This window comes from Fukomys damarensis, unplaced genomic scaffold, assembly GCF_012274545.1.
Source record: "Fukomys damarensis isolate Sample0158 unplaced genomic scaffold, DMR_v1.0_HiC HiC_scaffold_16, whole genome shotgun sequence".
Classification (NCBI taxonomy): Eukaryota; Metazoa; Chordata; class Mammalia; order Rodentia; family Bathyergidae; genus Fukomys; species Fukomys damarensis.
Genome location: NW_022900928.1, coordinates 99267956 through 99295091, shown reverse-complemented (window position 1 = coordinate 99295091; position 27136 = coordinate 99267956). Strand labels below are relative to the sequence as shown.

At 37.8% G+C, this 27136-nt stretch overlaps 1 protein-coding gene across 12 annotated transcripts in view; it reads right to left on the bottom strand.

Moving 5' to 3' along the window:
• Window positions 1-27136, bottom strand: part of Dgki (diacylglycerol kinase iota) — a 441978-nt gene that overhangs the window by 114915 nt on the left and 299927 nt on the right. For 8 of the 12 annotated variants that reach the window (XM_033764527.1, XM_033764526.1, XM_033764518.1 and 5 more), the window contains 3 exons: window positions 25601-25800; window positions 20172-20234; window positions 580-680 (listed from right to left, as the gene is read on the bottom strand). In XM_033764527.1, the coding sequence (XP_033620418.1) occupies window positions 580-680; window positions 20172-20234; window positions 25601-25800 (364 nt within the window). The remainder of the gene's footprint in view (window positions 1-579; window positions 681-20171; window positions 20235-25600; window positions 25801-27136) is intronic. The other 4 variants (XM_019208591.2, XM_033764519.1, XM_033764521.1 and 1 more) reach the window with 1 other exon arrangement.

Genomic DNA, 27136 nt, shown 5'->3' with positions numbered 1-27136 from the left:
GGAATATACAGAAAATATAAGCATGAGAAGTAATTCATATGTGGACTCAACTTAAAATTTCAGAAACAGTGGCCCCTCATCATTAATGAATCACTCTATGATCATAACATCCCATATTCCGAGGGCTTTTCTTTCACATAAGCATAACAGCAGAGGAAATGCCCTTCTGGATAACTGTGCTGCACCTACAAAAGGATGAGGGCAGTATTTCATCACGCAAGCTCCAGGAAGAGTCTTGTGTTATCTGAAGGGTTCTTGAGTGTTACCAAACCATGCAGTATCACCAACTTTTTGCTCGTCTCATTTTAGGCAAAGCTCAGACTAAAGTGGTGAATAACCTCAGAGCTCCTGACTTGGCTCCACAACAGAATGACTGGATTTTGCTGCTTTTCATTTCCAGTTATATTTTCCTCAGCCCATATATTATCACTAGCTGCTTACATGTTACCATGTTTCTCCTCACTTCTCTAACCATGTTTTCAGAAACAAGAGCTAGTGAATCTACCCATCAAACCAAGGTGAATCAAGAAGCTGCAGTCAGGCGGATCACATGAAATCCATTAGACACTTGCAACTTACAAGCTTCCCGGAGTTTCTCTTTTTCATAGTGGAATCCTTCATAGTCTTGTAAACTGATTTTGTTCACCCGGATCCTCAGACGATCTGGGACAGACTGGGGACTGCAAAACAAAAACCACGTGGTCAGAAACAAATGAGAGCGTGACTCTGGGTGTCATGCACCTGGAGGGATGAAGGGCAAGGCTATCTCTTCTGGCTTAGAAGGAGTTCACCTTCAAATTAAAATTGTGGGTTGTGTACCAGAATATAGCAATTATATGGAAAAAGCTTCTTCAGAAAATGAATGCCTCTGGAAGTTAGATAAGAACTAGATTGAATAAATATGCATCAAAAAGGCTTTTAAAACAGCTCTTATGTAATATTTGCTATTAATTTATTAAAAATTCTTAATAAGATAATGTGTTCTGTTACATAACTAGATACAGATAACTGAAACAGCAGAAAGAATGGAGCTATAAAGAACTATAGGTAAAGAGGCCTATAAGAGTCAAACCTGGTCTATTATGACCTAATCCTGAGAAGAGACAGGAAAACATTATTTAATAGTGCAGAATAAGTGTCCACAAAGTAAAGGACTAAGATTAAACAGCTCTACTGAATAGTCTCTCAAAACATCTGTCAATCAAAGCATGATATATTGTATATCCAAAATATACCAATAAAATATTTTTTAAAAGCATAATATATTAAATATTTCCTAGAAGCATGCCTAAAATAGAAAATGTTCAATATGTATAGAATATTTTCATTAGGAAAAGAATAAAGTATATAACTCATTGTGAAAGAATGCAATCCAATGCAAACTGGTTCAGGACACATACTAAACAAAGACAGTAGTGCCAGTTTCCTGAAGCACCCTGCTCACACTAGGTTGCTTGAATTTTCTTTACACAAGTTACATCTTTAAAGTAATTAGAGTCTGGCTATAAGTTGAATAAAATAACTTAGTAAAGTTAGTTTTCATAACTTTCACTCTGAAACAGCACATTCTTTTAACCATAGTACTATAACACAATGCCCACTTATCCTTGATACCAACTTATACCAAGGTTTCACTGATGGAGATAAGTTTCTCAAACAGGGGATTACTGTTCATTCTATACAGAATGGGGATAGAAGTCACCATTTAGTACAATAGAAAGAATATCATTGCTTTCCATTTTTATAACGGAGCAAAAGAAAGAAAAGAAGGAAAGGAGAAAAGAAGACCAGAGAGGAGAGAAGAGGAAGAGAAAAGATGGAAAGAAATGAAGGAAGGAGAAAAAAGAAAATTGGATGGAAAAAAGAAATAATACTTTAAAAATAATCCAGGACTCTTCTCTCCACCTCCTCACACACACACACACACACACACACACACACACACACACACACAAGCTGGTTTAAAATGTACACAGAAAAGCACAGATTCTAAAGAAAGGTAGTAGATACGTGAAAATGTCTGAGGGTCATTGGATCACAACAAAGCTAATGCAGGAACTACAGAGATGGTTATCCCTGGGGGAAGGCTGGGGAGACAGTCTCAGTGGCTACATTGCTCCATCCTTAAGAATGCATGTGCTGGGTGTCTAGTTTATGACACCACTGTGTGGGACACCAAAGAGACACAGTGGAATAAAGCTGATATGAGAATTTAAGTGGTCATCAGAGATCTAGTTTGACATAATAATCTTTTTTCGAGATTACTAGAACAGATCTTAAGTATCTTCAGTATGAATAAGACCTGAAATATGCATATCCACAAATCATGTTACAGGTAAGTAAAATGAGGCTCAGAAAGGAAAAGCAATTTATTTTAAGGTCACACAGCTACTAAGTGGCAGAAATAGGAGCAGAGCCTTGTTCTCCTCAGCCATCCATTTCATGTTCTTTCTTTTACACAATTCTTCTAAAACAGATTTAACCTCCCTTGTCAATGGATAAATATGAAGAACTCTATGGATATAATGACAAAGCCATAAAATCAGGATTAGCACAGTCAGATGTTCTCTATGTGGAACTATGACTCTTTACTAATAAACAATAGGCAAGAAGCTAGTTAAGTAAACTGTGGTATATTCTAATAAAAGAACAGGTGGTAGATATTAAATTTATATTTATTTAGAAGGACGTCTGCTTATAACATGTTACAGAGTGAAAAAAAGGTTTATGGAAAATTATACATGTCATATAAATTGTGGAATTTAGGAGTTTATGTATTCAAGAGGAGAGTATGGAGAAATGTTCAACAAGCTGTTCCAAGTGGTTATCTCTACATGGTAGGATTTCAAACTTGAACGTCTTCATTTGCAGACAAATGACCTAGTTAGAGTATTTTAAAAGCATGCTAATCTATAAATAAGTGATAAACCCCAGATAAGAGTAAAAATAAGAATTATTGCAAAGAGTGCTAGGCATTAGACATGGGAAGAAAAGAATGTAAACTATTAAAGAGTGACCACACAATGTTCATACCAAATACTTATCCCAAAATTAAGGGAGTCTGATCTTCTAATTTCCAAATTCACCTAAATTATCTACAAGATTATAATTACCAAATAAATTTTTCTATAAACATGACAAGAGAGAAGCTGTAACCATAAAATGTGATGGGTTTTCCTACTCTGTAATGGAAGAAAGAGGAGTACAGGGATTGAATGAGTTTGAACTAAACAAGAGATAACAATAGCTCTAGCGTTACCCTGTGAGCTAGAGTACCAAGACTAAGACTTCATTAGGCAACAGTTGCCAACGGAAAACAGCACTGAAGAAAGGACCAATGAACAGTCCCTATTCTCTACCTCCAGTCCTTTTTTGACTTTGAACCAACCCATGTTCACCTTCTTTCTCAAAATCCATCAGTAGCTGCTCCTGTCCACACACTTCTCTTTCCCATGTTCTATGTCCCAGATTCCAGCCCATACAATGCTGCCTCCCCAACCACTGGCTTCCCACCAATCTCCCTGACTGTTGGGTACACACCCTGGCCATGTAATGAGAGTTACTGGAACAGAATTATTTAGAGCCCAAATTAATTCACATATTAATTCATTTCATCTCCCAAATGACCAGCTAAGCAAGAGAGAAGAAAATATCCTCACCCATCATCACTTAACACCTTCCTCTTTTCTGTTCCATCTTCTATCAACCTAAAACACATCCAGCTTTCCCATCAGCAGCAGTTTTCTTACATCCAGTACTCTGACTCAGTTATTGAGTGTTTTGCTTCCTATCAAACTCTTCCCTAGCTGACAATCTTCAACAAATTTTAGGTTATCACATCATGAAATCCATGGTGGATATCCCCTGTGAATCATTTTTGACACTGATGTAAACATTAGGTACAGGAAGGAACACAGCAAAGTGGCTAAGAGCTCAGGCTCCAAACAGATTGACTGAATTTGAAGTAAAATTCTTCCAAATACTAGTCAATCAGGAAATTCTTTGTGGTCGTTTCCTCATAAATAAAGTACAAATAATAATAGCACATATCTACTTTACAGGGTTAAGTATTAAATAAATCTATACATATGTGCTTTTTAAATGAGCCTGGTACATTACTAAGTGATCGCAGATATTATCTAGGATCATTATAATAAGTGTTCTGAAATTTCTCTCTTGAATAATACTCTGTCTAACACTAGCATCTGCTGTTGCCAAATATTAGAAGGAGCTGAGAGCACATATGAAAATTTCTGCGGGCCTTTCTGACAAGGTTCTGGAGGGAAATTGTCTAGTTTGGCTGGTGTCATGAAGTTTCAAACTTCTGGATCTTCTCCCATCTGGTATTTTATACATCCAACTAATAACGAGAACACAGACAGCTAGAACTCAGGGCAGAAAAAGTGCACTGAGACTAAATGAAGGCCAAGGAATTCAATTTTTTCCCTTTATGTCAAAATATATTAGTGTCCTATTACTGGCTGACAAGGTAGAGGATGAAAAAGTTGTTCCTTGGAGTCTGGCAAATAGCACTGCCATTAGTTTTCTAAAATTACATTTTTTTTCCAGGGAAGTTAGTAGAGCATAGAAAAGAATAACAAATTGGCCAAAAATAATTTGCCTCCTTCCAACATGTACCACAAGTTACTAGCACACTGATTTAGGCACCATATGAAAGGCTCTATACCCGACTTTCATGGAACCACTCAAGTTTCCTAGACGGGATTCTGCAATCTGTGAACTCACTTATTTCCTTTGCAACATCATCAGTGAGCTCCTTATGCACAAAGGAAGTTCACAGTTCTGGGTTTCATACTCAAATGTTCCTCATAACAACCTTCTTAACAGCCTTAATAAGATGACCTCTCTCACTCATGTGGGCTTCCAGCTACCTCTGGACCACAGCTTTCATTACCTGCATCACACATGCCTGTGACCCTGAGATGTTGAAGAGAAGTAGATGGCAATTCCATCAAAGTGACTCCCTGAACACTCACTGACATTCAATTTACACCTGATTCTTGTTACTCTTTGCTCTTCCAAAGATGTTACTCATTGTTCCTGTGTAGAATTCAATCCATCAGAATCAAATTCCTTCCTATACTCTCAAAGCTCTGTGTCTTTGTTTCTGAAGAAGCACAATTCCATTCAGCCTGGCAGAAGGCTCCTCTTCCTCAACCTCCTACCCAGGTCTAATCTCCCCATGGCTGGAGCACAGGAGGTGGGTACTTTGGATCCCAGGGGTTACTTTCAGACTACTGATGCCACATGGCTCCTTCTTGTCACTGAAAATATGAATCATGTGGGAATGGCACCCTTTAATATCAAGGCAATCCAGCACAGCGAGGAAAGAAAGATGTAGTCAGAAGGATCTTAGTTCTGATCTATACTCTAACATTTCATTTACAATTGACATTGAGAAAGCTAAAGTCACCTTCTTGAGCCCCTCTGTGATCTGACAATGGAACATACTGAGCACTGAGTCAGAAAATGTACACAAGGTACTCAGTACTCTGTAAGAAAGTGAGAAGGTAATCCAGTAATTTATCAGCAAATAGTAAGCATGCAAGAATATACTGGGTTGCTATCATTAACACAAATGCTTTCAATTTTTTACAATTAATTTTATTTTATTTTTGTGCTTACTTATCTGTAATACAGTGCTAGGGATCAAACTGAGGGTCTCTCCTGCGCATCAGGCAAGTGCTCTACCACTGACCTATATACACAACCTTTTTAAAAAATTGGTCCTAGATAATGACATGATAGCTGAAGCCAGAGTTGCAACTCTGATTACTACATATCAAACCTTTAAATGTTGAGAGACTGTTGAAATGGGTAAGGAGACAGGATTCCGAGTAATGTAGCCACCTTTTCTGTTGAGTAAGCATGCAATTGAAGGTTGTGAATGCGAGTGAGATATTTCACTCAAGGATATTAAGAATATAAACACTAATTCATGTTAAGGTGAAAAGTCTTAAAGTTATCTGCCTTTTAAGCCTTGTGAATGTCTGATTTTCATTCACATTTCTGTGATGGTTCTGTTTATGTAAGACATGCCCCCTCATAACACACATGTAGATGTCTCGAATTTTATGAGGAACTACTGTTAAACTAGGCATTTGTTACTTATATAAGCAGAGTTGGTTTTCTTTTGCAAAGCACAAATACATATACCTTTCTATCTTTAAGTCTGATTCAATACCAGTAAGAAACGGCTGGAAATTCCTTACATAATGTAAATGTGGTTCTACTTGAAAATAATCTAGAATTTATTTGAACTGACTTCTGTGTTATGAGTGGACTGCCACTGAAGTAATGATAGCTAAGTGTGAATTGCCAGTGAGAAAGTCTGTTGCTTCCTCTTTTCGATGCCAGAACAGCACCTGGACCATGTGGTTTGCAATCAATGCTCCTGAACAAATGAAGAAATGTGATCCATTAAGTAGACCCCTGTGGTACTGCCTCAGACCCTGAGGATCCAGCACAGCTTGGCCTTGATCCTTCACTGAGCTACTTTCCAATGGCTTCGCTCCGTGAGCCACAGACAACACTCTGATTTGGTGTTTACTTTCTGTGTTTTCTCTGCATCTGTTCATACTGGATTACCTTCTTACTGTTTTACAATTTATCTCTAGTAAAATCCTAGTAAAAAAAATAGTGAAAAGTACATAAAAAGTAGATGACCTTATCAAAAAGGGAAAGAATCCACTTAGGACTCTATGTTCTTCAATAAGACAATGAATTCAAAGCACCTACCACTATATCTATAGTTCAGCTATCAAGCTGGTTTTTATTTAAATAGAAATACAATCAATAGCTTTCTTCAATGACTTCTTAGAAATGTGAAATTTACCTTGCAACATATCTTGAACTTCCACTGTCAATAACCTGTACAAAAACACAGTTACAAAGCTCTCCTTACAATAAAACCAAACTGAAGGCTTCGGAAAGGAGATTTAAAATGAGTTTTTGACACCTGTCAAATTCAGACAGAACACTCATAACTCAGTTGTCTTCTGTAATAGAGAACAATGCCTCAGGAATCTAAAATAAATTGTGCAGAGGTTTTTTGTTTTTTTAAATCTCAGTAAGAGTAAACCAAAACCACATTAGCAGTACCTAGTCAGATGGTCTCACTACCCACATGTTGTTTTCCTGGAAAAATAGTTAAAGGTCATTAATTTTTTATACAAATTGAGTAAGTTCTCAGTGTCCAAGACTAGTGTTGGTGAAATGCTCTACTATGGCTTGCAAATTATTTGAGACAGCTATTCCTCTAGATCTTCCTGTAATATTGTGGCAGCATTACTAGGTTGTGAGGGATCTTACATCTAACCAAATTCAGTATCTGCTATTCAATTCTGTTCTATATTTTCTATGACTACTTCAAATTCTGTTCTATATTTTCTATAACTATTTCAAAGACTACATAGTCTCTGCCTGATCCTCATCTACCAATAAGACACAAGATGGATGTAGCCTAGTTTTTGTTCACAATTCCCTAGTATTTAAAAATTCTCACCAAAGACTCTAAATATCCTTTTCTGCAGTTTCTATTTATTGGCTCTTCTATCACCATTTTGGTGGGCATTGAATTTTAATAATGAGTCACATGGAATAATAGCAAAAATGTACAAAGTTTAAGTACAAAAGTCAGACACATGTCAAATTAATATTTTCTGGCTTAATGGCTACAGAGTTAAACAGAGCATAATTACCAAATATGAAGGAACTTAAATGACATTAGCAGGAACAAAATTTACTCTACATTTTCAGAAGATCTTCAAATACATATTGTAATTAACAATTTCATGCTTCCATGGAAAGTTTTAGTAAATTTCTATGCTTTTGAAATGTGTGATAAATGAATATGCTATAAAATGAAATTACTGCATAGCTATTATAGACTGTCTTTTCTGCTCAGCATCAAGTTCCTGACATATAAAGGGGCACGCACGGCCTGACCAAGCACCAGCTAGCCTCAGTGGCATCTCAAAGTAGCTCAAATAAATAGAGGTTTCATCATTCTTACTTTAAAGGATGAGCAAAGAGACAACAACCGAGATCAATATTTCAAATTCTCTTGACCACCTGTTTTGTGCAGCAGTGAATGTCACTGCTGTTACTGATTCAGACAACTCCGACACATTTATGTGGAGCCACCCCCACATAGGCACCACGCCAAAGCTACCGGCTTTAAGAGTCAGATTTATTCTTAAACCACTGAGCAACTGATTGACACAGACTAAAATTTCAGTTTCCTCCCCCTAGGATGATACCATATCTTCACTCTTCCTTTGCCTTTACTCCTGCATATTCAGATCACTCACTTCTCACCTTAATTCCCTACAGCAGCAGCAGCGACAGCACACACTACGATTAACTCTCTGCTCCCTGAAACTCTTTCCTCATAGATGTCAGTTCAAAACACTCGTTTCTCAGCTAATGTTCCAGTAGCTCCTTCCTTCTCTCTGCAATTCACCCTCCTCTAAGTACCTTTGGAATATTTATGCTCCTTTTCTAATTCCAAAGACCAAGTGACTATTATCTTAAACCCAGACTGTGGCTGCCTACATCCAGACACACTGTACACTGTTTGCAATGTTTGCAATACAAATGTGATCGTGACAAGATGATCCCTCGATGATATCATGAGCTCTTTGAGGACAGATGGCCAAATACACCTATCTTTGCATCTTCCACAAAGTATTTTATATACAAAGCTTTCAATGTGTTAATGAACTATTCTCCACAAGGACTTCCTAATACTGCGGTGGAAAATTTATACTTCTTCACGAATGACTACATTCCTCATCGCAACTCTTCATACGTGACATGTAAGGTGGGTGCACCCATGACCAGAATGAGGAGCACCCAACAGAATCTGCTTCCTAGGAAAACTTGATTCTAATACTAAAACCAAGAAATAATGATAATGTGTGTGTGTCATATTGTTGCTGGGCTACTTTCACAGATAGCGAATTCTTATCTTTCCTGTTTCACACAAAGGGAGAATTTCTACCTGTGATTAGCTAGTATCTGAATGTGGTAGGAATGCTATGGATTAAATACAGAACCTTCACACTGAGCTACATTCACAGCCCTTTTTATATTTATTTTGAGAGAGGGTTTCAATAAGTTGCTAAATTGCTCAGGCTGGGCTCAATCTTGTGATCCTCCTGCCTCAGCCTCCCAGAGTGCTGGGATTACAGGAGTGTGCCACCATGTCCAATTATAAGTCCCATGAAAGTGGAGTGTGCCCCCCAATTTTCTTGAGTTAGCGCTAAGAAAAGAAAACTTTTTATAAAAGTCTTTAAGTTCCCACTTGCATGCATTTTATAGTCTTTCCTGATTAAAGAGCATAAAAATTGGTTAAATATCATGATGAAAGGCAAAACTCAGAAAATGAGAACAGATGGAAATTAGAGGATTTTATAGTAGAATTCTTCAAATTCAAATTGTAGCAATGAAGAACAGTTAAAAGTAGTTAAAAATGGACACAAGAATTCAAGCTATCACATCAAGACAAAATCACTTGCACACTAAGGAATAGATCTATGAGGTGATGTTTTCTGGTTATTAAAAATTGACTGAAGTGTGTATCATGCAGTCTTAATACAAGGTGCTTTTAGACCCCAGCCTGCAGTGGCCTGAGAAATTCTTGTGCTGCTCTGATTCTAGAAAGAACCATTCAGCACTGTCTCCCTCGAATGATGTCAGAGCTCGGGCCACTGAAACATGCGAGGGCAATGTGACGCTGAAGCCATTAAAGTAGTTTTAGATCTCACGTGTTCAGAAGGACATTTTTCTGCTTTGGGTTTGAATTTCTGTTTATCAAAGAGACTCGTTTGCTATTTAAAACACTGAAAATCTTCAAGGGATAATAACCATAAACTGTTTTATTACCTTACTTTTATTTGCAACTGAGCAATTGATTTTCTTTACTGGAAATGAGTATGGAGGAAGTGCTACGATTATTTTTTTCATTTTTCCGTTAGTACTTTTGTGTAGTACATAATGTCCACATTCCTTGTGAGAGCTGGTGCAGGTGTGTAACACATCTTAACTCACTTTTCATCCCCTTTCCCTCTCTTCTCTCTCTATTTCCCTCCATCTGTTGATCCCCTTCCCTTTTGAGAAAGTGTTGCTGCTCTATTTCCTAATATCATTCTTTTATTTTGCTTTTTGTGTATATTTTAGGTTTCTCATATAAGAGAATTCATGCAATATTTAAGTGTGTGTGTCTGCTTTCTTTCACTTAACATTATGGTCTCATGGTTCATCTGTTTTCCTAAAAAAAGACTTGAGTTTATCTTTCTTTGTGGCAAAGTAGTACTCCATTGTGCATAAATACAACACTTTTTTATCCATTCATCTGCTGATAGACATATAGGCTACGTTAAAATTTAGCTATTATGATCTGTGCTGCTAAAAACATGGGTATTCAGAGCTCACTGTGATATGATGGCTATGATTTTACAGTTTAATATGTCATTTTACAGAAAACCTACATAGTTTTCCATGTATCTCAGGAAGAACAATGGAACAAGCTGACAAGTACTGATGTACATGTTTACCTGGTACCTGGAAGCACTGTGAATGGTGGTATCTGAAAGGCTGGATACGTGTCACAATAAAGCAGTATTTTTACCAAGAAAAAAATGAGACAAAAAGTATTTTTTTAAATTGCAGCAGTTAATATACAAAAGAACAGGAAAATGAAGAATTTAGACTTATTTTAAGTAAAAATAAACAAAGCACTAGCTAAAATACATCTTGCAATAGTGGAGTAGAAATATACATGTTTGCTATGGTTTAAAGCTAGATGTCCCCCTAAGCCTGGTGCAGTCATAGGCGGGTTCTTTGGAAGGTAACTGAGTTATGGGAGCACTGCTGCTGACTTGCTTTTAGGAGATGGGGGCCTGGATAGAGGCAGCTCAGTGAAGCAGGGAGTGGCCTGAAAGGCTCTATCTCCCTTCTTGGTTCCGTTTCTTTCTCTGCTTGCTGGTCACCATGAGGTGAGTGCCTCTTCCTCCACCTGGCCCCTCTGACATGGGTTCTGCACTGGAACCAGCCCTCCATGAACTGAAACCATGGAACCAAAATAAACTCTCCTCCTTTAAATTGCGGATGTTCGGCATTGTGTTTCAGAGGTGAGGATATTGCTGTGTTTTAGAAGTTGTTGTCACCCTGAAAGTTTATATATCAGGAGCTTTTTCCTCAGCGTGGCGGTATCGGGAGCTAGGACTATTACGATGTGAGGCCTAGTGGGAGGTCCTTGGGTCTACAGAGGCTCTTCTCTTAGAAGGGATTTAGAAGCCCAGTCACCTCAGCTTCCTGTGTGGTGATGCGAACTCAAATCCTCATAGGGTCTCACCCTGCCATGTGCCACAGACAGGACTGGAAGGCTTACCAAGGCCTGTGCCTTGCTTCTTGGGTTTTCCAAAAATCTGAGCTAAATAAACCTATTCTCTTTATAAAGTTAGTTTGCCTCCAGAAGTTTGCTGTGGTAATGAAAATTTGACTAATACAACTATATCAAAGGTAGGAAGTAATATAATCTAATGAAGTTGGAAAAGGATGGAGCGCATGAGTCGTAATATGTTTTCCTACTAGACAGCTACTCTGCACATAGTGAGGAAGTAGATCTGTCTGCCTGGGAAGCAGACTCAAAAGATTCCATATTTTCTTCTCTATAGTTAAAAAATATGTGTAGAGCTAACAATAAATAGCATGATGTATGAAATATTTTCTTAAATGGTTTCAATTTTACACATAAAATATTTTATTAAAGTATATGTAAGGCTTCCTAAAATCTGGATATCAGAAAAAAATTGCAAAATTGCTTTTTCTTAGCTAGATGGTACTTAATCTTTCATTTCGTTTATTTGGACTCATTTCTTTTCTCCAAGTTGACAACTGCTTTGCCAAGTTCCTGAATATACAGCAGTGAGCTGCACTGCAGTCTGGAGAGACAAATGGCATCAGGATGCTATTCATCATTGTACAGTTAAATCCAAGTACCCACTAGAAGCACAGGTGTGTTCCCACCAGCCCATGTTTTCCCAGCAGAAATCCAAGGAGAAAGAACAACCTGGCTGTCCTTCCAGATTTAGCCAAATGAGTCACCTGGGTGGAAAGGCTCTCATCACCCTCTCTGGTTCCTGATCAAAGACATTTATAAACTGCTCTGGTTTTTGGAATTACTCTCCTTTTCCATGTAAAAGTGAACAGAATAAAGATACATTTCTACAACAAAACTTCTAAAAATCGCACAATGATTCTATGAATATAGTCACAATTTAAAAAACGTACTTTCTGCAAAATGTGACAGTAAATGTGAGGAAAACAAGTTCCTTAGCACCTATTATACATTTCAGGGTTCGACAGCAAGTTTTTCAGACGATGAAGAAGAAACAAATACAAAATTGAAAAGAAAAGTATGAAAGAGGACAAAAGAAGGATTTTACTGGGAAGGTCACAATAAGATGTGAAGACTACTCAGGGCACTTGTGTCTTTCTCATCTTTCACTTGCCACATTAAAGTAGATCAACTCTCTACCAAGGTCAGAAACCTAATGTATTTATAAGGAAGGAAGTATATATAACTGATCTATTTTACCTGAACCATAAAGTACCATTAAGACAAAAGATATACTTAAGTCCCAATCAGAGGGTATAAACCAACTCTCTTGAGAGAAGTGAAGTCTAAGAGATGAATTTTTAAGAAATAAGTAAAACCACAGGCCTCCCTAACATAAAGCTTTGGCCTTTGTATTCTATTTGTAATTCTCTCAGTGGCGTTTCTATTTTAGTCTGCTGAATTCATTTTTAAAATTTCGCTTTCTGACATAAAATTTGATCAGTTCTAGGGATTAATCAAATGTAGCTTCAACAAGTCTTTTCTTTTTATGCCTTCTGAAGTGTACCCTCTTTTCATTTCATGTAAGTGTTTCTAGATGTTATGACAGACCAGGAGAACTCAATTGAATCAGTATAATTAAATTGAAACTCTCGCACAAATGAAATGTACCTCACAGTTCATTACCACCTGAGTGAAGTAATCCAATATAAACGCACTCTTGAAACACTCAAAACAAACATCTAGCTTTCTTTGATATCGATATGTTCTATTTACTCTGTCTATTCAGATCTTAATTTCCACTTCTCCTTCCAAATGTCACGTTATTTAAAAAATCTAAACAATGGCTTTTGTATTTATTAGATTCATGTTATTTCTAAGGTCACATTCTTTTTATTTTTAATTTATTTTTTAAATGCATACATTTCCCCCTGCTTTTTCCTACCCAGTCTACCCAGAACACAGACTACAGTAGAATCATGAAAACTCCGCCTTCCCAGAGTCGGCCTTCTGCAATGGTCCCCTTAGCCCAGCATCGTCAGGCCAAAATAAAAGCGTTAAGTATTCACTTCAGTTTTGAAGTGACCTTTTACTCTAAGAAAAGTGCTGAGTAGTAAGACTGTTCCTACACCTACGCATACATGAATAATTCAGACCTAAAAATAAATTGCAAAAGCGACACAATATAATTTTAAGGTCTGAGGGAGTCCTTAATGTATACAGTCTTACGTAAGTGTATCAGATGCTGGGCTGCACAGACCTCACTAACAGAACACAGGAGCGCCCCTCTCCTGTGGGTACAAGCATGACTGTCCCTTCCCGATGTTTCACATCCAACACAAGTTACTAACAATTCTAAAAGAGTCTCCAAATTCTTCAACTGTGCTAGAATTTATTTTAAACTAGGTGTCATTTTGAATTCTTTCTTATAATAACATTTGTTCCATAAACCTGTAACACCAAAGATTCACACATTTGAATGCTCAAAATTGAATTCTAAGTTATTCAAATCCATATTTTCTTTAAAAGCTTAATAGTATGATTTGACTAAAATATATAAATCATATATATAAAGACACACACACTCATAGGAAAATGATCAGAGTTTATATGGACAGTAGAGTTCAATGCTTTAAATGTTTTCTTTTCAAAACAAATAGCCCTGGATTTTAATATTAAGTTTTCCAATGTATAGTATGTTAGCAAGTAAATTTCCTACTATTTCTTGTTCTCTGTCTGCTCATTTATGGATTTTTTACTAGCATATAGTATTTGTTAACTAACATAGTTATCAGGGTGTTACAGCAACCACAGTCCACATGCTTTGCAGAGTCTAGGTGTGTAGTACTTCTCTGATTAAATGTAAAATGCATGTGGGTTCTTGCAGACAGCTGGATAAGCATGAACTAAGCTTCCCAAGGCAGCACCAGGTCTGCTCGGCTCCTTGGAGCAAGGATGACCCCAGGGCAAGTCTTGCCTACTTTGTTTTAGATCCCTTTGGGGCAGACTTTCATGGGACTTTAGGGTCACATGCTGAATTGCACCATAACAGAATTTCAGAGTTGATGGGAATCCCAAGGATTGACTGCATTTTGGAAAATATCTTTTGGGATGGGGATTTAGCTCAGTGGTGATATTGCCTGCCTCTGAAGCACAAGGTCCTGAGTTCAATGGGTCACATGCTGAATTGCACCATAACAGAATTTCAGAGTTGATGGGAATCCCAAGGATTGACTGCATTTTGGAAAATATCTTTTGGGATGGGGATTTAGCTCAGTGGTGATATTGCCTGCCTCTGAAGCACAAGGTCCTGAGTTCAATCCCCAGTACAAAAAAAAAAAAAAAAAAAAAAGGAAAATATCTTTAAAACTGAAATGAAAAAGTAACACATGGTCAACCCAGAAGGATGCCACTGTGGGGAAGAAGAGGAATAAGGAGGTAACCTAGCCAAAGACCTATGTGCCACTCCTGTTGTCCTTTGCCAATAGCACTAGACCTCTTTGTGGGATGAAATTCAAGCAGCGTGAGTGAGCTCTTCAGGAAACTCACAGCTTAAAGGGAGAGGAAAGCTGTTATCTGAATTGCAGCCTGGACTCTTGTCTGCAAACTAGGAGAAGAAGCTCAAGCAACTTTTTGTTTCTTTCCTTTGGAATTTTCCATCCAGTGCATCTGTTTCATGAAACCACAGAGAAGAGTGGCAAAAAAGGAGAACAGTGAAGGATAGCATTTATGGTCTGACTCATGGTCAAAAACTTAGCCAGTGGGGAGCGATATGACTAGGCAGATACACAGAAAGTATGGGATCAGGAAGGAGAGTGGAAGGAGAAGAGAAGATGGCTGGAACATAGCAGATGCTTTTGCTCAGTTTTAGAGAGCAAATAGCTTTGCTTTCTGTAACTCTTATGCCTCACTCTCTGAGTCTGACCCAATTGTCTGGCCACAGCAATTCTTCTCTGTTCTTTTAAAAATAGTAACCCTTTTTTGCTTTTTCCCTTTTACGGAAGTTAATTAAAATCAATCTGAAATACAGAATGTCAAGAAAAATATCTATAATCCTACCACTTCGAAATAATCACCCAGGGATATAATAATCAAAACAAAAGCATGAACACCTAATTGCAGTATTTGGAGTACATAGCCCATTTGGTATTCTCAAAACTGGATTTTAGAACCAAAAAGTATGACACAGAAATTGCAATCCATAAATCAGAATTCAGATAGATTTCTGCCCCAGGCATGAAGCACACTTCTGGAAGCTTAGCTAGACCATGAGTGCCATTTATTCTTAAGATTCTGCCTCAGACACCCATCATTTGATTCACTGACTCAAATCATGCCTGGTAGATCATCTAGGCTACTTTAGAGGTAAGCCTCATAGTTTACAAAGGCATGCTTGTAAATTATCTACTTTGACAATATTTTTCTGTTTCCTGATAGAATACAGGGTGTGGAAGAATGGGGTTTACAAAAATAAAAGAGGAAAAGAAAAAGCACTCTGCAAAATGCGTATCAAATCTCAATTTCTAAATAAAGGACCAGAATTAAACAAGATAAACAGATCTTTCATACCACGTTGAATAAGCTTAAGAACATGTTGGAACAAAAGCTTTGATGTAACTAGTTGAAGAAATAATTACAGAATTTTAGAAAGCACTTCAAAGAATCTACTAGTTTACTTCCTTTGCCAGAGGCAAATTCAAACCACCTGCGGCTGGTTTGTTTTCTTCAGTCATGAAGATTGAAGGTTCTAGGTTCTGTATTTGTGGTTTTCCAAAAATAAAATTCTTAAATTCAGCCTCAAACAAAAGCTTAAAAAATTGGTGTATCAAAAACATTTCCCATTTTCTTGGTAAAACTCCTTTCTTTTTGAAAACAAAATCAATTTAATTTCAGCCTATACCCAGAAGCTTTCATAATGCTGAATCATATGCAGCCTGTGTTCAGAGATGACAGCATAAACTTTCTCATGGGTCTGTGTCTAACTCTGCCTTCCGCAAGGTAACAAGCAAACCCACACAACTTAGCACTGGGATTCATCCTGTTTATGTTATAATTGTAATGGCTGCACGAGATGGCATATTACATTTAACATATGATGGTGATAATACAGAATGCTCTGGTATGCGTAGAGTTATTTTGCTGAATTTAATTATGGCATTCAGTGAGTAGCTGCATTGGGTAAGAATATAGAGATGGTAAGGGCATACATACACAGAACTATGGCCCAGAAGAGTCCAAAAATGTGTTCGTGTGTGTGTGTGTGTGTGTGTGTGTGTGTGTGTGTGTGTGTGTGTGTGTGTGTGTGTGTGTGTGTGTGTGTGTGTGTGTGTGTGTAAGCACACATGCATTCAGTTGACTCTGGAAAAAGTCATAAAATAAAGACTTTGAGAAAGATAATCTTTTCAACAGAAAATTTTGGAACCAAAGGACACCAATACTCAAAATATTAACTTTAACCTAAACAGCATATCTTACACAAAAGTTAACTCAAAATAGATCATATACATAAATGAAAAAATGGGAAACTAAAACTATTAGAACAAAGCACAGAAGAAAATATTCATGACCTAACATTAGACAGAGTAACTAAACACAACTTCAAAAACAGAGTTCTATAAAGAAAAAAATGATCACTGAGATGTCAATAAAATTTTTGCAAAAACACTGTCAAGAGAATGAAAAGATGAGAGACATACTGAGATAGTACATTTGAAAGGACTTAAATTCAGAATATATGACATATTAAATGCAACAGGAAGACTACAAAGAGCCCAATTTAAAAATGAGCCAGATTTGAACATCTGCTTCACCAAAGACTATTTAATGAGTGCCAAATAACCACCTGAAAAAAAATGTTCAAAACATCTAGCCATTGGGAAAGGCAAATAAAACCCATCCTGTGATACAACTGCACTCCTTTTACAAGTAGTATTAAAAATGCTGACAGTGCCAAGTACTAGCAGGAATCCAGAGCAACCAGAATTATCATACATTGCTGATGGAAATGCAAAGTGGTAAAACTACTTTGGAAAATAGTTTTCCGTTTCTTTTAAAGCAAAATATATACTTACTTGTAGACCACCAACCCCTGAAGTAAGCACATACTGTTTCTTAAAAGATTTTTAAATGAATTAAACATAAATGGAATACATGATTTCATTTGGACAAGAAAAAAGCTGGAAGGAAATGGAATCTGATGAAAGGTGCCTACAAAAGGGCAAAATAGCTCCTTAAACGTTTTACAGTTCATACTTTTTGACATTTGCTAAATAGCAGCTAATATTTAGAGTATTTAATATAATTTGGCATAATTTATTAAATGTAGTATGTGTCTGTGTCATTCAATCAAGAAGAGTTTATTATAAAACCATTGGATTATAAAGAATTTAATTTATTAACCTACATTGTAGAAGATTTGGAATAAATATTCTTTTCTAGTTTTGTCCTATTTATTGAATAAGGCTACTAAATAACTTTGATTAAAATTCATCAATTTATAGGGAATAATAGTAAAACAAAAAATTCAAAATTCTTCAGCATACGCTGCAGTTCCTAACAATCCATGCACTGCACTATCCGTCCCCACATGCTTCCTTCCTGCCAAAAGTCATCAAAACACTAGCAAGAAAGGCTTACTTCAAGCCTGGCACAGTGGTGCACACCTATACTCCCAGCATTCCAGGAGGCCGAGGAAAAAGGATCACAAGTTTGAACCCAGCCTGGGCAACTTATGGAGACCCTGACTCCAAATAAAAATTGTTCAGGGGACGTAGTTCAGTGCAAGGGCCTTGGGCTCAATCCCTGGGAAGAAAGAAAAAGAAAGAAAGAGGGAGGGGGAGAGAGAGAGAGAGGGAGGGAGGGAGGGAGGAAGGAAGGAAGCAGGGAAAGAGGGAGGGAAAAGAAACTTTGAGCTTTAAAGAGGTTACATTCGCTTCCAGAACATTAGAAAGAGAAGCCTCTCTGAAAGCAAAGACGATCTATTAGAAAAAAAGTTGCTCTGAGCAGAGAATGGCGGATCTGAGAACTGCCCCCAATCCCCTGCACAGCAGCCATCTCAGTTCATAACGCTTGACTTTCACAGTGACTGTCACAATGTTAGCATGAGATTTTTAATGATTTCTAAAAACATCCAACAGCAGTGTGAGAATGGATCACAGCTAAGTTTTCACTGCCATAATATAACAAGACAACACATACTGTTGTATTTGGTCTTTTCTCCATATTCCTTGCTCTATTTGATAAGGTTTTGTTTTTCTGATTTTTAAAATAATGTCTAGATTTGATAATTTTTATTCATAGATATGGAATATTTTACGATTAATATTCAACTTTTAAAGTAGCCACAACTTAGTATCTGTCACACTATAGAAACAAATATGAAAATTTACCTGACTGTAGTACACACATCTCTCAAATACGAAATGAACATTCCCTTCTGAGATACCAAATGAAATTGTAAAAGCAAACAGCATAAAATGGTGTCTGATACTGAGCAAGAGCACAGAAAATATTTTTCAATACATATAATTTTAACAAATGAACAAACAGACGAGTATCCATAAGACTAGGGTTGAAAAAAATTGCACAACTAAATTTTAGGAATTGTTTCGACCTACCACTACACATTACATATTATATAACCACATGCATTTTTTTATTCATTCATTCTACCAACTGTTGTTTGGTTTCGAAAAACTTTTTGAATAAGGAAAGAACAGCAAAAATTTATAAGAAGATAATACCAATGATCGCTAATAGTCCAAATTAGGTGTGGGATATATACAGAAAGGAAGTGAATGTAATTAACTGCAAATTAAACCTTTAGAATTATAACAGATTCATCAGCAGTGAACTCAAGTGAGGGTGTAATTAATTCTGATGGCAAGAATTCAAGAAATGATTCTTGGAAAAGATTATCGTGCACGTGGGCCTTGACAAATGCATAGGATCCTGGTGGATGAAGAACAACATTAAAAGCATGAATTTTGAAACTAGACAGCCTGAGTTTGAATCCTGGTTTAAGGCTTACAGCTCTGTGACCTTGAGAAAATTATTTAACCTTTCTGTACATCGGCTTCTTCAGATATATAATAGAGATATGGTATTACATATGGGGTGGTGGTGTTAACACATGTAAAGCACCTGTAATAACACCTGAAACATAGTAAGTGCTCAGTAAGTATATACTAAATGAAGAAAAGAAAGGGCAGGGCAGAAGGAACAATACCAAGAAAACCCTTAAGTGTTCACTTGATTTCACCACAAAGAACAAGTAGTTCCCTGGAATATTAAGCACAAACTACTATATATGCATAAAAATATAATTTGCTTAATCAGTGACAGTTTAGGATCATTGATCTGTTATGACATCTATGGATTCTCAACCCATAAATATGCCCATACATACCCTCAAAACTCCACAAATAACTTTTGGGTCTGTCCATAAAGTCAGGATTATAGGCACTTGCTCCAACCCATCCTTGAATCACAGGTAATGGCCTAGTCTAGTGGTATTGTCACCTTACCAATAAAAGCTATGCTTCACGTGGAATGTTATACAACCCATGCAATCATGGATTCTAAAATATCTAATTAAAAAAATTAAACCCTAACTTCTAGAAGATGGAGACATGTGGGACGTGAAGAACTCCATGGCTCCATTTCAAATTAAAGAAGGGAGCAAGACAGCAATTGTGCTTAGGAGGCCTTCTTATCTGAGCAGCAGACCTGTGGAGAAAAAGGGCGTCTAACCCTGAGAAGAAGAGGTTGGGAACAAAATGTAAAAATGGAACGGCGCTGTACTCACATGGTGAAGGAGCCGGGGGGGGCAGACACGCGCCTCAGGTCCGCAGCTTGCACCTGATGGATGCTAGAGGCAGCAGGGAAATGAGCAGCGAAGACAGAGTCAGCAGGACAGCGTGGACAGACAAGGAACAGGCCGGGGAGAGAAAGAGAGACACACAAAGTTTAAACAGAAATTAAATGAGTGCGTCACCAACAGTGAATGAAAGAAAAAGGAAAACCAAGCCAGCCATGGAAATAATCCAGAAAAGCCGGTGATACGGTAGTAATGAAGCCGACAGGACACATGGAAGGAGCTAGTTTCAGGCAAGCCACAGACCACAGCACAGGGCCAGTGCAGGAGGGCAGGCTGCGGGCATGGAGCGGTGATCATGGCGCCCCTGCTCTGGGTCATCTGAGACACCATGGGGAGGAGGTGCACACCAACATCAGACAGTGCCAGTTGGCGTGGTAAACTCCCCCTTGAGGACATCGGTTAGTGCGATCGGTTCACTCTGCCCTCATGATTCCGGGCTGTGTAAGAATGCTAGCACCCAAAGACAGACTTTCCTTCAACTTCCTTCTTTTAAACAGCACAGGTTTTTAAGAACTTCAGACATGTTATCAAGAAAGCCTAACTTCATCACCGTGGTGCTGCAATTCCACACACATCTGGATAAAAACCTGAAACCATAGACTCCTCCCTTTTCTTTCTTTTGTAAAGGAGAGAGTCTACAGTGGATATTAAAAAGACAAAGAATAAAACTTAAGAAACTAACCCCAAGTGTCCCTTCTATATTGCCATTCTCTCTGCTTTCCTATTTAAATATTTTTTAATTTAAGTACAAGAGGCACAGCTCCAGGATCTTTCTGGTCTGCCGGGCATATCACTGCTCCTACAAGGTCCCCCATGAGTTAACTCTACCTCTGTCAATACTATCTTCAAAGTAATATTAGTTTCAACCAATAATACTTCAGCAGACCAGGATAATGGAATCCAGTTGCCCAGTTCAATGTCTGCTAACTAGAAACCTGAATTTCAATAAAACAATCATCTCTCACAATGTAGCCTTAAACTAGTGAATTTAACAGTAGTAGCTGAAGACCTCCTGTACACCAATAATTTTCAGCTCCTGATCCTCTTCAATGGTATGTTACAAATAGAGAATATAAGCAAATGTATCTGGCACCATGTTATAGGAACATGAATATGAATGTAGGCAACGCCTCTGTTTTTTGGTTTTTTTTTGCGGGGGAAGATATGTACTACAGTTCATGCTCTGTGTAGATTCAAGTCATGATGAAATGGTACATATTTCTGTCCCAGTGGGGACAGGGGTAATGAACTGAGTGAGGCCCGGTCTTTTAGTTGGCATGTAGTATTAAGAAATGGTATTATTATAAGTCAAGAAGTCTTTTTTTCAGGAAATTTTTTTGTACAAATGAAGATCTAGTGGCAGCATGAAGCCTACTATTTAACTATTTCTCATGGGAATTCCTTCCCATTTCTGCACAAATTATAACATAAAGTTGCTCACTACTTACCTATGGCTTGTAATAAAATGCAATCAAAACATTCTATATTACATTTATATTTATTTTTATTATTTGTATTTATATTTGCAATACTTTAGGTTTCTATTATTTTAATAATTTCTGAGAAACACAGCAGACATAGCCTCATAAATGTAATCCCTGTGTGACTGGCTTGACATGTAACCATGTCACAGAAACTATGACAGGCACTGGGAACCCCCAGATGAAAACTCTTGGTCCTCCTCACAGAACAGAGAAGAGAGACAAGTCAACCAAAGACTGCAGTGTTTTAGCAATGTTGCGTTGGAAGCACACATAGGTTGGAAGCGCCTATGAGGAGCACCAAGAAACTTATCCTCCAAGAACTAGACAGAAGAGGGCATTAAGGGAAGGTGATGTTTCAGTGGAGTCTGGAACTAAAAGAGGGAGAGAGAGAGAGAAAGAGAGAGAGAGAGAGACAGAGACAGAGACAGAGACAGAGAAGGAGGGAGGGAGGAGGGAGGGCAAGCGAGCACAGCTGTAAAGTCGCCAAGGAGGTCTCTTCAAGAGGAGCATTCTTCTGTAGGGGACAGGCTAACTGCTCTAGGAACAAAAATCACTCTGGGACATGGGGAGAGGAGGACAAAGGAAACAGAGATCAAAAAGTCTGTGAAGCTAAGGAATATAACATTTCCACTTTTAGAAAGACTATTCTCCTTGGTTTACTGGAAAATATAGATTGTGCAAAGGACAGGAATGAGGGATGGGCAGAGAAATGAATTATGAGACTATTTTAACCATGCCTATTTAACCATGAGGGAACTCATGAGGCCTTTGAACGAAGGGTGTTTTACTAGCCAAGAGGACAGATGATACAAGAGTTAAAGATCTGGGAGGTAAATGGAAGATAGATTTTTCTTTCAAAAGTAAAAGCTAGTCTGCTGGATATGCAAAGGTAGGGGTGACAGTGCCTCCAGGGCCTGGGGCCATGGTAAATGAGTGGTGGTAGGCCTATTCACCAAACTGAGTGACCCAGGCTTATGTGGATGAAGAGGAAACACAGCAGCAGCAACAGAGCTAATGACTCCAGTGCTTGACATAGTTGAGGTTGCTAGGAGACAGTAAAGAATGATGCCAACTCTAATATTCAAGTATTAGTCTTCAATATTAGAAAAAATCCTGGGCTAAAGTCGCAGATCAGAGATGCACCTTCCAGAGACAGGACAAATATACGAGGAACCCCACTGTCCATGTGGAAGAGTCATTTAGAGAGCCACAGCACAGAAATGTCAGGGTTCCCAGGTAACACACTGTACCAAAGAAGACCGTTCCCTGAACATGAGTTCAGTAGCCTTTACTGGGACTATGCACACACACAAAGTTCTTTTAGATAAAATTATAAAAATATTTTAAACCAGTTCCCTTTTCCTCTGTTAAGAACGAATGAAAACAGGCAAATGAAAAAAAAAAATGGTCTTAGCAAAACAGGAAAAAAGGAGGAAGAGTAAAAAGGGGTAGTGGGAAGAAAGTAAGAGATAAAAATAGGTAAGCAAGAAGAAAAGAGGGCATAAAATAAAGTAATGAAATGTCTTTCTTCCTCAGAGGGAACAGTAAGTCTTACAGAATCATGGCCAAGGGGGAGAAAAGCTCAGAGTACCCAAGAGGTAGAAGAGCAGGCCTGACAAGCAAGGCCGATCTTAAACTTGAAACTCTCCTTGAAAATCCAGCGGAAGAAGATAGTTTCCAAGGCCAGGATTTCTAATGAAAAGAAAACAATATAATTGCAGAGGATGGAGAAGATTAAGGTGAGAGAAATCAAAGTTTAGTGAGCAAGTATTATATGGTAACTAGGTTTTCGCTTTCTTTTGAAAATGAGCTATTTGTATTGATTTCCTTAAGATATAGTGTTGAATAATACTTTTTATATATAGTTATAAAATAAATTTTAAATTTCATATATATATATATATATATATATAGATATAGATATATTTCTTAATGAAATGCTATTATCTTCATTTCATATTGGTCTTTCTCATGGTCTGTGGTTGCTCTGATGGAGACACCACTGCCCCCTGGTAGGAAACACCTGATTTTTTGGAGTTGAGGCTGCTACTTGAACATCTGCACAGTTAAGTATAATATCCTCATATGTTATGTGGGCCAGAAGAACAACAACAAAAAAATCTATGTGCATTTGCGGGGGGCTACTGGGGATGGGATCCAGGGCCATCATATCCACGGTATCCTCAGCTCTCTCTTAACTTTTGTCAGGGACTTCTTATGTCATCCAGGCTGCTCTTACACTTGCGATCCTCCTGCCTCAGGTGCCCATATTGCTGGGATCACAGGTACACACCTCACACTTGGCTAATGTCTATTTATCTTTATAGGTGACAAAAACCCAAATGAATTCTAAACAATATGGTTATTGAGCAAATACGAATTCTGTCTTAACACAAGAGTTAGAGTTCTTCAAAAAACAATTCCATGTCTGAGACAGTTGTTACCTATAAAGGCAGTACCTATGAGACCATAAGTTGTTTGTTTATAGATTTTACATCTTCTAGCCTTGTCATAGCTTCTTAGCAGACTACCTACAAATGAACGAAGCATTTGTGGCTCAACTGTGACATTCCTAGGGGAAAACTGCTGAGCCATGGCCAACTGCTGCCATGATACTTTCTAAAATATATAAACTGAACAATTACATATTCTGCCTAAAAATGTCAAGGCAAAAATGATAGAAAGCATCAGAAACAACCCAGGAGTTTCACTGGCTACAAAACATAAAGCAAGAAATATAATTAAACAGCAGCTCTGGAAAACATGGGCAACATTCCAGGAAGAGAAGGGAAAGGATGATCTCTCGCCCCAGCCTAAGCTTCAGAAGCAGATGCCAAAAACTGAAACACGTGGTGAGCACTGTCTGGTGCTGTTCCTTAACATCTGCCATTGCCAAAGGAGGTGACGGAGCAAGGGCACCTATGTCACTGGTTATTCTAGGAATTTCTGGAGATTGAGTCCATTAACATGTGGCAAAGCATGCCCCTGCTTTACAGGCACCAAAAAGAAGCCAGCCATTCAGTATCAATAGGTAACCATGCATCCTGGGCCACATCTTTTAGGGTCCCTCACCGTGACAGAGAATGACCCAAGGCCAAGCTCTGAAATGGCCTTATGCATATGGGCAAGATATATAGAAGTCACTCCAAAAGGACAACCTAAAGCCTCTCCTTTGCCCATCCCTGTTTCCAACCCAAACAACTCAATCACCCATTATAGTACCAGATTCACTGTAAAATGAATGGGAATTATAATTTACCTAGTCCTTACTGCCTTACCTAAAATCAGTTTAACAAAACACCATATCAGGGAGAATTCTAGAGGGAAACCAGGTACTTAGAAACACCTGATCAGATTAGAAATGGACAAAAGGACATTGCCCAGAAAGGCAAAACTGAGCACAAAGGACCTCAAAATACAAACAACAGGAAGGGCTATTTGCTAATGGACCAGCTGGGCCAGGCTCCTACTACCTGAGCAACCAATGCTTTCCAAGGGACCTGAATAGAGAGCAGGCTAACTACATGCCTCCCCAAACTGAAACAAAACAGGACACATTCTGTGCATACATCATCTGATCCTATAATCACTCCTATAATGATATTTTGCAAATCAGAGTATACAAAGACCAAATGGTCAGTGAAGAATCATTCATCTCAAGTAATAGTAATAATTTCTGAAAGAAGGGTCAAGTGACTGTATAGTAAACATGAGGAAAAGATCCACGTTAGCATGACAGAGACCAAGAAACTACGGAGTTCCCTGGACTCTTCCTCCCTTCCCCACACAGTGAAGTCCCCAGACCATGCGCATGCTCTGCAATCTGCTCTGCGAGGTCTTGTGTCACCCCAGGTAGGCAAGGAGCAGACTCACTCATTGAGTAAAGGCATGGATGTTCTCCTCTTGCTCTTCTGTACCATGTTGGCCTGATTCCTCAAGGAGATCCGAATCATAGCTGGGGCCAACCTACATGGCTCCCCATCCACTTGCATGGGGATGGACTTGTAAGTCAAAAGCATGACTTCCCGACACTGGTGTAGCCTTTCTCCATGGCCCCCAACCTGCAGGGCAGCCTGTTAAAACAAGACGAAGGGGAGCCATGAGCTAGTCATTGCTACTTAAGAATGCTAGAAGCCAAGTCCGCTGTACATAGTCAAAGGGCCTTTGATATGTATAGCCAAATTCATTAGCCATTAGTATAAAGAGAAATCTGGGTAAATTTTACTACAAATAAACTAAACATTCAACAATTTTGATAAGCTTTATCATGAATCTCCACAGACAGACATCTATGCATTTTAAATCTAAATTTAATTGTGCTAATTTAACACGAAAATTTCCCTTTGGGTTATCTATTCCCACTAAATAAATGCAGTACCACAAGAGGCTACAAAAAATATAATGAACATGGTTCACCAATTTCTAAACTCCACTTATCTAATTTTTAGTAAGCAGCTCATCCTTGATGAATTTTCAAGCTTAAGCATACTTATACTTTTCACCTAAAATGTCAAGCTATTTCTGACCTGTACAAACTAAATTAAATAAAAACTAATATTAACTACTCAGTTAAAATCACTCTAGAAGGTGAAATAGATTAAAGAATTAAAATCAAACATTGTAAAGGTTCAGTTCTCTGTGGGAGTCACAGAACGGAGATTCAAGTAAATATTAAGTCTGTTTCTAAGAACAACAAATTTATATATTCTCCAACTTTGCAAAATAATTCACTAAATATCATTTATCTTTTCATGGATAAATGAAAGCCATACACTACACACACACACACACACACACACACACAGAGGACACACATTTTATCACTCACCTGAATGAACATATTTATACATGTGTGTGAACCTTTGCACTGATCAAGCTTTAAAAAGTATATAACAACCAAGAGGTTTGCACTGTCCCCTTGCAATGTATTATAGTCCTGGTACCAACTAAAGGTTAACCACTATTGATTTCTATCACCACAGATTAATTTTACCTTAACCTGAACTTCATTTAAGGAAATTATATGTGCAGAAGTATTCTTGCATCTGACAGCTTTTGCTCATCTTGATGTTTTACTGATACATAGCAAATTATATTTATGCATTCTTCATCAGTAGGTTGATATCATTGCTTCTGGTTTGGAACTATTTATCATATAAACTTTCTGGTACACATACTTTGGTGAATACATATTTTATTAGGTACAGACAAATGAGTAGCACTTCTATAATATTAGTTTATGCGTATATTTTCCTATAGAAGACACTGGAATGTCATTTTTCAATCAATTCATAATGAAGTACAATTTTAAGAATAGCTAAATACTAACTAGCGCAAAACTTACACTATTTACTCTTATAAGGGAAAACATTATCAGCTTGTTGCCATGTTTTTCTTTAGGAATGGAGG